This window comes from Silurus meridionalis, chromosome 20 (assembly GCF_014805685.1).
Source record: "Silurus meridionalis isolate SWU-2019-XX chromosome 20, ASM1480568v1, whole genome shotgun sequence".
Lineage (NCBI taxonomy): Eukaryota > Metazoa > Chordata > Actinopteri > Siluriformes > Siluridae > Silurus > Silurus meridionalis.
This window is the reverse complement of record NC_060903.1, coordinates 4,834,918-4,847,517: the sequence shown is the minus strand read 5'-3', so window position 1 is coordinate 4,847,517 and position 12,600 is coordinate 4,834,918. Positions and strand designations below refer to the sequence as shown.

At 37.0% G+C, this 12,600-nt stretch overlaps 1 protein-coding gene across 2 annotated transcripts in view; it reads right to left on the bottom strand.

The window, feature by feature from the left end:
- LOC124403314 (protein unc-13 homolog A) overlaps nt 1-12,600 on the bottom strand; it is a 50,196-nt gene that overhangs the window by 7,067 nt on the left and 30,529 nt on the right. The window contains exons 21-39 of one of the 2 annotated variants that reach the window (XM_046876991.1): nt 12,107-12,270; nt 11,338-11,491; nt 10,818-10,886; nt 10,637-10,726; nt 9,138-9,272; nt 8,286-8,413; nt 7,412-7,497; nt 6,985-7,111; nt 6,070-6,166; nt 5,403-5,546; nt 5,171-5,248; nt 4,670-4,747; nt 3,382-3,470; nt 2,439-2,588; nt 1,613-1,736; nt 1,233-1,289; nt 1,025-1,105; nt 747-894; nt 45-101 (exon numbers count right to left, since the gene is read on the bottom strand). In XM_046876991.1, the coding sequence (XP_046732947.1) occupies nt 45-101; nt 747-894; nt 1,025-1,105; nt 1,233-1,289; nt 1,613-1,736; nt 2,439-2,588; nt 3,382-3,470; nt 4,670-4,747; nt 5,171-5,248; nt 5,403-5,546; nt 6,070-6,166; nt 6,985-7,111; nt 7,412-7,497; nt 8,286-8,413; nt 9,138-9,272; nt 10,637-10,726; nt 10,818-10,886; nt 11,338-11,491; nt 12,107-12,270 (2,056 nt within the window). The remainder of the gene's footprint in view (nt 1-44; nt 102-746; nt 895-1,024; nt 1,106-1,232; nt 1,290-1,612; nt 1,737-2,438; nt 2,589-3,381; nt 3,471-4,669; nt 4,748-5,170; nt 5,249-5,402; nt 5,547-6,069; nt 6,167-6,984; nt 7,112-7,411; nt 7,498-8,285; nt 8,414-9,137; nt 9,273-10,636; nt 10,727-10,817; nt 10,887-11,337; nt 11,492-12,106; nt 12,271-12,600) is intronic. The other variant, XM_046876992.1, reaches the window with a different exon arrangement.

Here is a 12,600-nt window from a genome sequence, read left to right as displayed (position 1 = left end):
ATGCCGATGCAGGGAACAGCTCTCTGAGACCCGGACACACATACCCTTCTCTGGGTACACGTCCTCATTAGGAGTGCACCTCACCCCTTTTCCTCCATGAACTAGTAATGCAGTAGAAGAAAAAGCGAGAGATATATATAGAGAGAGAGAGAGAAAGAAAGAGAGAGAGAAAGAGACATTGAGAACAAGCACTAATGGAAACACATTAGCATCCGAACATGTTGACATTTGAACATAAAAGATGATGACAGCAATACAAAAGCCAGACAGTTTGCAATAGAGTACAGTGAAAGACGTAGTGAGCGAGACAGAGACAGATGAAAGCTAAAAGCACAAAGAGACAGAGAGAGCAGGCAGACTAGAAACAGGAAGAGAGTGGAGCAAAACAATGGCGACTGTTTGTAGGAGTTTAATGACAAAGTGTTTTTGGAAGAGCAATTAAAAAAATATATACAGTATGTATTTATTCATTAAACAATTTTCCAAGTTTGCATTTGTATCGAGATGCATCGTTTATACATCTTTGCACTGTTAAGTCTTATTTATTTATATATAACTAATATATATAAAACTAATATATATATATATATATATATATATATATATATATATATATATATATATATATATATATATAAAATTCAGAACTGTTAATATATTTCGTTTACAGCGTGAGAGATATGTGTGTGTGTGTGTGTGTGTGTGTGTGTGTGAGTGTGTGTGTTTGTGTGTGTGCAGTGTTGTACCCTGATTGTGCTGTGACTGGACAAATTTGCGAATGAGTTTGTCCGTAGCTTGTGTGTAGAGTGACAGAGCGTAGCGCAGAGACTGCAGGTCCGGGCTTTTCTCCAAAAACGTCTTCTTCAGGCCCACGCCACCTGCATGGAAGTATTGCTGTTACACACACACACACACACACACACACACACACAAAAATCTTTATTACATTAGTAATTAGAGTGAGCTAATTAAATGTGCAGAATGTAGTCTGAGTGTATGTTCATGTGTGTGTGTGTTTTCTTACCTTTATAGTGTCCAGTGCCAGCTCAATAACTGCACACTGTTTGGGTGTGAGTGCCTTGGCTTCCTCTCTCACCATGTGCTCCTACAAATCGTTAACAAGTTGGTCAACAGCTGTCTTCTAATGTATTGATCCAGATGTTTTATAATATTGGCTTTTTTATTACACTTAATAGATAATTGGGTTGTTTGCCCAATGGCTGTGTGTCTACCTTTAACTTGGAGAGCTGACCCAACTCTTTTGCAGCGCTGAAGATCAGCTGTGTGCCCTGAAAAAGAAGACAAGGTTATCACACTTTCTCTCACACACTCCCACAGCCCCTGCTCTCTCCACCCACATCTGGGTCTAGTTGACTCAAGTGACAACTCAAATAAGACTTAAGTGACCACACAAGTAACATTTTTAAGTAAAAGATAAATGTTTAAGTAATTAAATGTTTACACTCTGTCCAATACTCTTATTAATCCCATCAAAAAGGGAACCCAAATTATTAACTATGAAATGAGTTATTTGGCAACAGAAAGAACAAAACATACAATAATTCCTATATAGTGGACAGTCTGGTGAAAAAAGACTATTGGAGACCCTCACTGTTTGATCAGTAAGTGGTGGAAGAACGATGGTTTTCTCCATGGTGTTCATGACCAGTTTCCACAGCTCTTTGAGGACCCGCTTCAGTACCGTCTTCTCACAGATCTTTGCAAATAATGTCAAACTGACAGAAAGAAAAAAAACAAGAAAAAGAGAGGATGAATAGAAATTGCTTACATGCCCAATTTTACTCAAAACTATTCCCTACAAAACAACACTTTTATAGCAATAAATAACAATCTTAAATTATGATCATAAATCATAAATCTTATTTTTTTGGGGGAACACATATAACCATAGTAAACCCACTATGTATGTGTGTCAGGGATCCAGCAGCCACACCCACACCAACCCCTCCAATCACTCCAAGCAGCTCACCAACTTACTAATCATCCACACCTGGTCCATATCAGTCACCACACTATAAAGACCCTGTTTTTCCACATTCCCACCGTCCGTTCTACAGCTTAGGCTTATGAACCTACCGGACTGCCCAAAAACTACTGTTATAGTTGTGTTCCAGCTTACTTGCTTCAGTGTGTTTCGTCTGTGTTTTCTGCCTTGCCCATTTTGCTTTTTTTCATTAAAGAAAAGCCCTTTTTGGAATTCTATCGGTCTCAGAACATTCTTTGCGCCTGACAATGTGCTATGATTTGCTTGGGCTAGGTTTCCTCCATGATATAAACCACTAGCTACATTATCATTTAACTTGGTGGAGTGAGATTTATTGCCTTGAGTAGATTTTTCTGTACTAAATAATAGCCTCTGTAATAAATACTAGCTGCACACAGATGCACAGTATCCCAAGTCTCTGTGTGTGTCTCACTTGCTGTCCAGGAAGTCCATGATGGGCTGAAGCACATTGTCTGCGTCCTGCGTCAGGCTGCCGTTACCATTAGCAGGAACGTTGGCACCCTTTACCTGGCTCAAGATGTCACCCATCTGTCTCACACTCTGCTCGATGTGAGGCTGAAAACTACAACACACACACACACACACACACACACACACACACACACACCTCAGTCACGATGACTTACACACTCTACAACATTGTTGGAGCATAACCATGACAACAACAGGGTCTTGGTGTCACACAAAGTCAAAATCAAGACTTTTAAAGATTTTTTTAAGACCCTTAAGAATAAATGGCCACAAAACCATATCACGAACCTCAAAAACACATACACAAAGTTTTTAGCAACTGACCTAAACAAGCACTAAATTCATTTTTTTTCAAGCTAATTATCGATAAACTTGCACTTCGCCGTAGCATAAAAATAAAATTTGTTTTATGTCTGCAGTACAATCCTAGAGAGATTGGGAAAGCTGACTTGTTGTTGCATGTTGGTCTTAATTGTAGTCGGTATACTACAACACCACGGAAATGAAACAAACAAAAACATTCTAAAATGGCAACGGGAGCATTTCAATAAGCATGTGTGTTGGTGTTGGAAAATGACCTACAAGACCTAAAATTACTTCAACTCACAGTAAATATTACTGTGCAACAAAATATTAATTAAGTAAATAAATGAAATTCATTTATTTGAAACTGTGATTTTAAAGCAATACAACAAATATGCGGAAAATTGCTTACAGCCAATTGTGAAAGTTTGTACACAACTACAAATGATGTTTATAGCAAAATTGAATGTGTTAAACGGCACTAATGCTATTTCATCATCGCAATACAATAAAAACTTATTTGAGATGAATTCGAATATGTACCAATTCATCAACCATGCTGTATAGCATGGCTAACCCACCTGACCGCAAAGATATTGCTTAGGTCATCCATCACGTTGTTCAGTTTGACCTGCAGCTCCTTCAGGAAGTCACTGGCCTCCACATTGAGCTGCAAAACAAAACATACCAAATGAATCAAAAAGATGCAAACTGAATAGCGTCAGGATGGGGCAAAATTGCGCATAATTTCAGCCCCCAAAAAATTCAGTTCACTTAATGTTACGGATTAAATAAGTCGAATAAATTGTGAAAGAATTAGAGGTGGCCATCCAAATGTTAATGAAAATTTTGTCAGTAAGATGATTAATGATATAACAGGACTGCGTATGTTATTTAACATTTATGTAACATAAAATTTGTATTGTATTTTGTTCATTGTAGTTGCTTGCAAACTGCTGTAGCAAAAGAAAGAATAAACCATTCCAGGATTATTGGAAAGTAAAAAACCTCAGACATCCCACCACCCCTTCCCTGATTATTCATGTTTTATCCCTTGGAAATCCTATTTCTCTATACTTTTCCTGAGTATAATATGTGACATGATTTGAATGAACTTCATTGAAAGATGCATATAATAAAAGTGTCAGGAAATATGTTTCTAGTATCAGTCAGAGGTTGTGTAATACTCTGTAAGCAACTTTTTGAGGACTGGGGCGGTAAACGTTCTGTCACGCAGTAATTATTATGCGCAGAGTATCACAGGGTAACAGGTGGACGAGAGGCCTCGCTGCAGAGGAGGGAATGACTAAGAGCTTCTCAAAGAGACAACATGAGTGGGAGGTTTTTTTTTTTTTTTTTTTTACTGTAGGGTGAGTCAGTAAAAAGAGGGCGCGATCGATGAATGAGAAAGCGGGAAAGGTTGGTAAACGACAGAAAGATTTAAATGATGACCAGGAAATTGGAGTGATGGTGAAATGAGAGATAAATCTGGAGCTAGCAGAACAGATGGGCTGATCTCTGAGCAGCAGCAGACCTCGAGAAAGATTCTTGTATAGGAGCAACTTCTTATACTAAACGAATAATTTAATTAAGCAAAAGAAAATCAATCAATCTATCTATCTATCTATCTATCTATCTATCTATCTATCTATCTATCTATCTATCTATCTATCTATCTATCTATCTATCTATCTATCTATCTATCTAAAGCATTGCATGTCACATTAAGGACTGAGAAGCGTAAGATAAGTATATAAGTGCTATATGATAACAATATAAAGTTAGAATGTGATATTTGTATGGTATGTAAAAGATAAGAATTATGAAGGATAAGAATATGGAGTGTTGTTTCAAACTATAAGGACTCACATCTTTGCCTCCCATGGCCTCGAACATCTTCTCCAACTGCACCCGCAGCTGCTGGATGTTATTAATAATGATGCAAGGCTAAACAAAAGAAATGGAAGATCTTAATAGTTATAGTCATTAAAGCACAAATTAAAAACATGCACAAAGTATATCACGAGTGCTGTACTGAAATAACTGGAACATGAAATAAAATACAGATTTGGAGTCAAAGATTCATTCAGCCACACAAGGGAATGGTGTGTGTGTGTGTGTGTGTGTGTGTGTGTGTGTGTGTGTGTGTGTGTCTAGTGAGAACAATTTGTCTCAGTCCCAGCAGACTGCATTCAGCTAATTACTTCATCCCCAATTCGATTAAACATATGGATACCTATTCGAGACTTGGGCACGGTTTTACCACATTTCCCTGAAATTGCAACACACACACACACACACACACACACACACACACACACACACACACACGCACGCACACATAAATACAAGCAGAACCAAAACACATACCACTTTCTCCTTATTGCAGTGGTTGGGAAAATCCTTGGCAATGATATCAGCATAAGACAGAAGTACAGTGCCAATAGTCTAAAAAAAAGAAAAGAAAGAAAGTGACAGAGACGGTGATTAATTGATTGCAAGCTCAAAGCAATTCATCAACTAGGCACAATTCTTTGTAAATACAATCTTTTTAGAAATACAACAGCAGGACTGTAGTTTTTAAGGAGGTATTAAACAGAACCTTGGCGAATCTCTTCATGTAGTTGCCAACAATCTGAGGATCAGGACACTCCAGCTTCCGGATAATCTCAAAACTCTGATTCAGCTGAGAGAAAACGTCAACCACCGAGCAGGAGAAGAGGGCATGCTCTGATGTCTGTTGGAACTGTGTGGGAAAGAAAAAATGGGACACAAAAGTAGAAAAACCTTGAGAGAGAGAGAGAGAATTAAGACCTGAAAGTAATAAGGGCAGAGCACCTCATGTCTACAAACCTCATATCTATTAGTGAAAAATATTTAAAAAAAAAGTAAAAATAAAATTTCATATAATAAGCAACAAATAAAACCTGGCAAAGTTGATTCATTTTTTTTGCAGCAGTTATTGAGGTGTTTTATTCCAATCACTATTTTTTTTTTCTAAATGTCCACTTATGTAGAATTAAAGACTCCTTCTGAAAATGGCTAAATAAATGTCTCCTCACAGAAAACGTTACCATGTGAACAACTTCACATCTTTCTCAAATTAAACTAAATCGTATTAGAAAGTTGTATTAGCACATGTCTGTCTTTCTGCCGTAGCCAATATCACAACGAATCAGCACCTTCTGAAATCAGCAGTGTGGCTTTTATATATATTTGAAAACTTAAAACTAATATCAGAAAGTATAAGCATAAAAAAACGTATTTACCCCGTCTTTTGCATCCCTCACCAGTGCACCATTCAGGAAGTCCTTGGACACTTCCTCATTCTCATCCAACCAAAGAATAACAAATGGTTCGAACCACCTTTAAAAGACAACAAATATATTTTAAATATACAGGATCTCACAAAAGTGAGTACAACTTTCACATTTCAGCAGCCTTTTTAGTAGATCTTCTCAAGGGACAATATTATAGAAATGAAACTTGAATATTTAGAGAAATCAATGTGCAGCATGTATAGCAGTATGGATTTACTGTCCTCTGAAAAATAACTCCACATACAGTCATTATTGTCAAAATAGGTGTAATCACTATTGTGTATTGTATTGTTTTAAACACAGAGAGTTGATATTAGGGGTACTTTCTTAAAAGGACAGGACTAATTTGGGTGTGTGGGAGTCAGAATTCTTGCTGGTTGGTATGGTATGGGATCAAATACTTATTTCACTCAGTGAAATACAAATACATTTTTATATACTATACATTTTTCTGGATTTTACAATACTTTTTCTTGCTCTGTTAAAATAGGCCTTGTTAATTTCTTTGTAAGGGGGATCAAATAATTATTTCCCCCACTGCATAAATCTTTGTGTATTGGCATAAAAGTTAACGATGTGATGCATTGATTTAAAAAAGAGTGCATTGGATACAAGTTGGCATTTGTTGGTAAAAACAGATTTATTTATATATAATATTAGTAGATGCGTAGTATTTGTGTTGAAGAAAATCACATAGGGGTAAATAGGGGTTAATCGCATCCCATTGGTAGCTGCTTTATATGTATCTCTATTGTATTGTATTGTTGATTGTGGTATCTGTGGTCTTGTCTTAAGTGTTTTGTTAATAAAATTCTCTATCAGGCATTATTTCATATGTTTCATACTGCATAAGTCTGTACTCACGTAGGATACTCAGGCACACGGTCTTTGAAGCATGGCAACTCTTTGCAGTACTCGTTGTAGAGCCACTTCACTTTGAAGTGAAGGTTCATGTAATCTGCACTCTTGCACAGCCGGTGCTTCTCGTGTTCTAAAGACACAGACAGCATCAGTCTACCAGGAGCTGTGTGACAGCTTGTACTCAAAATCAAGGATGTGCTCAGGAAAAGCAGGTTGATAAAGAGAGCACAGTTGGGGAGTCAGCTCAGGACTGCTTCATCAACAAGTTTAAAAGCTGTCATGAAAAGTAGTGAAAGGCTCTTTATGGGTTTCCCCTGCTGATCTGTTCTAAGTCATGACTTTTTTGTCATCTTTTTTGCACATTTTGCACATCGTTTATTTATAAAAGCGAATTATATTGTATTTTATATTGCACTGATCACATGCTCACCCTCCATGGCATACTTCATATCCTGAGCAAACATGTTCCACATGACCTCGGCGCTGATCTTCCCAACGTTCAGCTCCTGAGGAAACCTGCGCAAAAAGTGCTTATGGGTAGTTTAGTGTATTTATGTTTTTACAAATAAACAAACACCTTAACACACATTAACAGCCAATCAGAAATGAGAATTCATCAGTACCGTGGGATAATTCTGTGGAAGGTGGGTGTAAATGCTCAAGTAGTTCATGTAGAACAAATTTCAGCTTACATAACATATTACAGTAAATGGAAATATAACAATGTAGCAGCACTTTCTATGGATCCAGTATTCCCAATGGAACATAAATGCATTTAAACATATTATATAGCACTTTTAATATTTTCAAATGCCTGGCAAAAAGATACAAAATATATAAGGATGTAATGCATAATAGCAAAACAGTCTTTATTACAGTCATTATTACCGAACTTTTGGTAACAATGTGCTTATGCACAGCGATTATTTGCTGTACAAGTTGATGTTATGAAGTCATATGCTCATGTTTTATAACATGCAATGCATGTTAGTTCAACTACCTCTGACCATAAAGGCTTCCTCCTGACATTATAAAGCTATTCCTTTTTTTTTTACATAACACTTGATACAAATATAAATGACAAATAAATACAAAGTTAAAAAAATTTTGTAATGCACTATAAAACAGGTTCTGGTATTTAACCGGTAGTACATATTAAAATGCATTATAACTTATTGTTTATAAATGTGTATATCACAACAGATTTCAATTCTAATACCATATGAGGCGTTATAAGTGCTTTTTATAGGCTTTAATGGAAGTGAGAAAATCGTGTGAACATGCACACATATGTACACACTCACTGGTTGAGGCAGAGTGTGTAGGAGTTCTTGTCCTCCTCTATAATGGAAACTATAAGGGTGATGAGTTTGGACCAGAAGTCCAAGTTTTTGACACTTGGGCCCTGCTCCTCCGGAGGAACACTTTTAGACTGAAGAAAGATAGAAAACGCACACACACACACACACACAAACAAACACAAACACACACACACACACAGCTGCTATTTATGACCCTTTAGCTTATATAACCGCAAAAAAAAAAAACTTCCTTCTTCATGTAGAGGTTGAGAGAGATGAGAGGGAAAAAAAGAGCAAATGGCCACTGCAGCTCTCTGTTTCCTAACAACCACGCCACCTCCATTGTGATCAATATTTCAGCTTCAAAAGGAACGTCCATTAGAGAGGTGATCCCTGTTCACTGCCTCCTGCTCCGGAATAGCAAGAAAGATGCCTGGGGAGGAACCACTATGACTTCTTGAGCATGACGCTGGTGAAAAAAATGCCTTTCTGTTCCGGCAAGGAGGTGTGAGCCATGGAGAGAAGCACTTTATTAAAACGCCTACAATCTCGGTCCAACATATAAGTGGTGATGCATTTAATAATAATGAACATCATGCAGTTGTGCTTAACTGTTAGAATGTTTCTAGTGTAAATCGAAAGATTATTTGTGAAAGATTTGAGAAGAGTATTCTTGCTCCTTTTTTTTTTACACACAAGAGGATTATATACTGAAAAATTACCCACAATTCATGCTTTGTTTTTCAAATAATGCCTACAAGACCAACATTAGTCCTTTGGGAAGTAGCTTTAGGTTCTTTAGGCTTATATGGTTATATTAATGTACTATGCAAACACACACACACATTTACTAACCGCATCTGTCTGATATTCCCGACTGTAAAGCTCATGACAGTTGTTGAAGATGTACTCATATGTAGAGTTCAGACAGGCCTTCACGCAGTCCTTGACCACCTGACTGGCTCGAGGAGGACTTTGCAGCTCTTGAACCTACACACATACACCCATAAATCATCCACACATCATCCACACACCAGGTACAAACAAAGGCATTCATGAATCTCCTAAGCAGCAAGAGCTAGAATCCCATTTGGTGTGTCAGCAGGGGTGTAACTGCTTCTACAGAGCTGTAAAATGCAGGGTTGCAATGAAACAGCAGGAGGTTTAACAAGACAGTATGGTTAGTCACCAGAGTAAGTGTTTCCCCCCAACACGGTCCAACCCAGAGAGCAAATGAATAATTGTGCATTTTTGACACCTCAGATTGGCCCACATACAAACTCATCTAAATCGTTGCCAACATGTGGCCACAACTCAACCTTGATGAGGCTGTGTGTCAGGTGGGATATGGACCAGAACTGATAATTTAGTTAATAATGCTGCTTGGTGTTGCATTTGAGGCTTCAGGGGCCCAATCAAATGTTAAAAAAATAATGTGGCAGCTTATACCTGGGCTTTTTTTTTTTTTACCACATTACACTTATCATTGCCAAAACATAGGCTCAGTTTGAGAGGTGATGTAAAGAGTGAACTCTTTATCGACTATCCCCTTGTAACAACGTCATTAATTTTTATTCTGTTTAGATGAAAGTAAATGTATTATTAGTATTATTATTATTATCATCATCAGAATTTCGATTCCATCTATATTTAACCATGAAGTAAAACAAAACAAGCCGGGGTGACATTTTATTTGTCTAACACCACAGCAATTTTCCAACACAAAACTACAGGACAGGATATATTACTTTCAATCCATTTCCTGTTATTATTAATGTCTGCTAAGAGGTTACTTCCTATTTACAATATAGTAGCTATAACAGTCATTCTGGTAGTATCCCTTCAAGAAAATTATACAAAACTTAGAGAGAACATAAATCCTTAGTGACTTATTAAAAATAACTGCAAATAAACATATCAGTGATTGCCGTTTATTAATTATTAGTTATTGTTCCTATGAGTGAGTCATTGCTGTAGAAACAATAATTCATTAAAATATGCAAATTTGATTAGGAATCAAGAATAAAACAGTACTGTGGTATACAGTAAATCAGTTGTGTGGAGTTTTTGTAAATAGACTAATAGAGTCCATTAGTGTGTTTAATTTGTAGTGTCGCTTTAAGAAACGGGAAATCAAACACTACAACTGTAAACAGAAAAACAAGTAGATTTTTTTTTTCAGGGAAGAAGGCGGTATGTAAAATAAATTGAAATTTATAATTTATATCTATATCAATGTTGAGATATAATTTTTATGTATATTTTAACTGTATATTCAGTTCTGGTGCAGTTCAATTTTAACATAAATTTCCAACTTTTCACTTTTGTATGGGAGCGTGTCGTGCAACACAAACCTTCATCCTGAAGAAGGTGATGCTAGTGAGAAGATCCACTGTTGACTTTAGGTCCTGCAGCCGCTCAGGGCTGCTAGCAGGAAAATTATTCTGCAAGACATATTAAGTGTGTATCACAAGCCTGGATCCTGAGTGTAACTGAGGGGGCATGAGTGTGTAAATAAGTGTTGTGCGTTGGTACCCTGTACATGGAGAGGTCAATCCTCAGAGAGTTATGAAGTTGATCCAGCAGCTTCACAAATCTCTCTTTCTGCATTACACACACACACACACACACACACACACACACACACACACACACACACAAAATACAAAATATTACACAAGCTAGCAGACAGTTTGTATACAAAAAGTATTGACCATTCATGTGAAGAAATGATAATTAATACACAAGTTAATCTATTAATATTCGGGAGCGATGACATAACACTCTCATTCTTGTCGATCATTAGCCAAGAGCTCATATTTATGATAGTCCTTTTCTCTAAATGTTCTGTAGCATGATAAGCAATTTAGAAAGGTACGTTTGTCAGTGTGTCACAGTTTCCTGTGTGATGAAGAAGCATGTGTCAGCCTCACCCTCTCCAGTTGTTAGCTATAGCAATAGTAGTAGTAGTAATAGTATCTGGTAAGCTGCAATTATCAGGTGATATTAAGAGTAAAATTAGGGAAAATTATTTAATGGCCTATGGTTAACGTACCCCAAAATTGGAGGCGGCGAAGCGATCGGAGGCGGAGACGTTGTTTGAGGACTGTGTGGTGTGAGCGTAGTAGGCATTGATGTTGGCCAGAAGGGTGCTCATCACAGCCGGCACCCCAGGACACATGTACTTAGATGACAAACATGCAAAGTGGCTGGAAATAGCATACAAACACACAAAATACACACACAATACATATTAATGAGCATTCATAAAAGAAAGTAGTAAGAACAAAATGCACTGATAATTTGGAATTACATTATACAGATTTATTAATGTGTAATACATACGGATATGGATATTATCTCTGCATAATAATGAATAATATATTAATGAATAAATAATGTTTAATAATTGGGATTACTCTAATGTTTAAAGAAAATGACTAAATGCATTCCGACAAAGTTGTTTATCTGACTATTATATCTGTATGTGCTTTTTGAACATCCCGTCCTAGAATTAGTTCTCCTTTTCTGTTTTAACAAATTTCCCTATTCTGAGAAGGCTTCTCATTCCGCTTAAAAATTTGTTGCATAATGGTTAGGTGATGAACAATATACTCATCTATAAGCATAATTTAGTTTCCTGTTCATAAAACACCTTCAGTTTGAGATCACAGGAAGAAGAAGCCGTTAACTCGAAACACAAATTCATAATCTGGGCATAATATGTACGATATAATAGTAATAATAAACATGTGCATGGGATGTCAGTGATCCCATTCAAAAGCTCATCCCCCTTCTTTTTACTCGATCTCTAGTCAACTTACGTCATGGCTTGGTAGATGGACTCAACTCCGTATCTCATGGCGAACTCATCCACGATTTCCTGCGCTGTCTCTTCAAAATAGACTTTCCAGGCATCGTCTCCTTTAGCGTCAGGGATCTTCACCACGCCGCCGCTCTGCTCTTCGGTGGTGTAGTGAAATAGGTGCTGCAGAAATAAACGCTGCCAATAAAACACTACAGAAAAGCCTCAATCAATACAGTCACAATTACTGTAAGTAAACCACTGGTTTAGATTCAACCGTACAGAATGATGTATAGGAATGACTGGAAATTAATGTATAAGATTTATCTTTTATATCTAGCTGACTTTGGCTGGCAAAATTGTGCTTAATGTGAAGACCATTAAGCAACACACAGGATAACGCAGTTCTGGCTTGCTTTCATGTGGCTGCGCTCCTACCCAGCTCTGATACCACTGATTCCTCTGTTCCAGGTAAAGTATTTTTTAAATAATGGCAATGGAAATAAGCAGTTG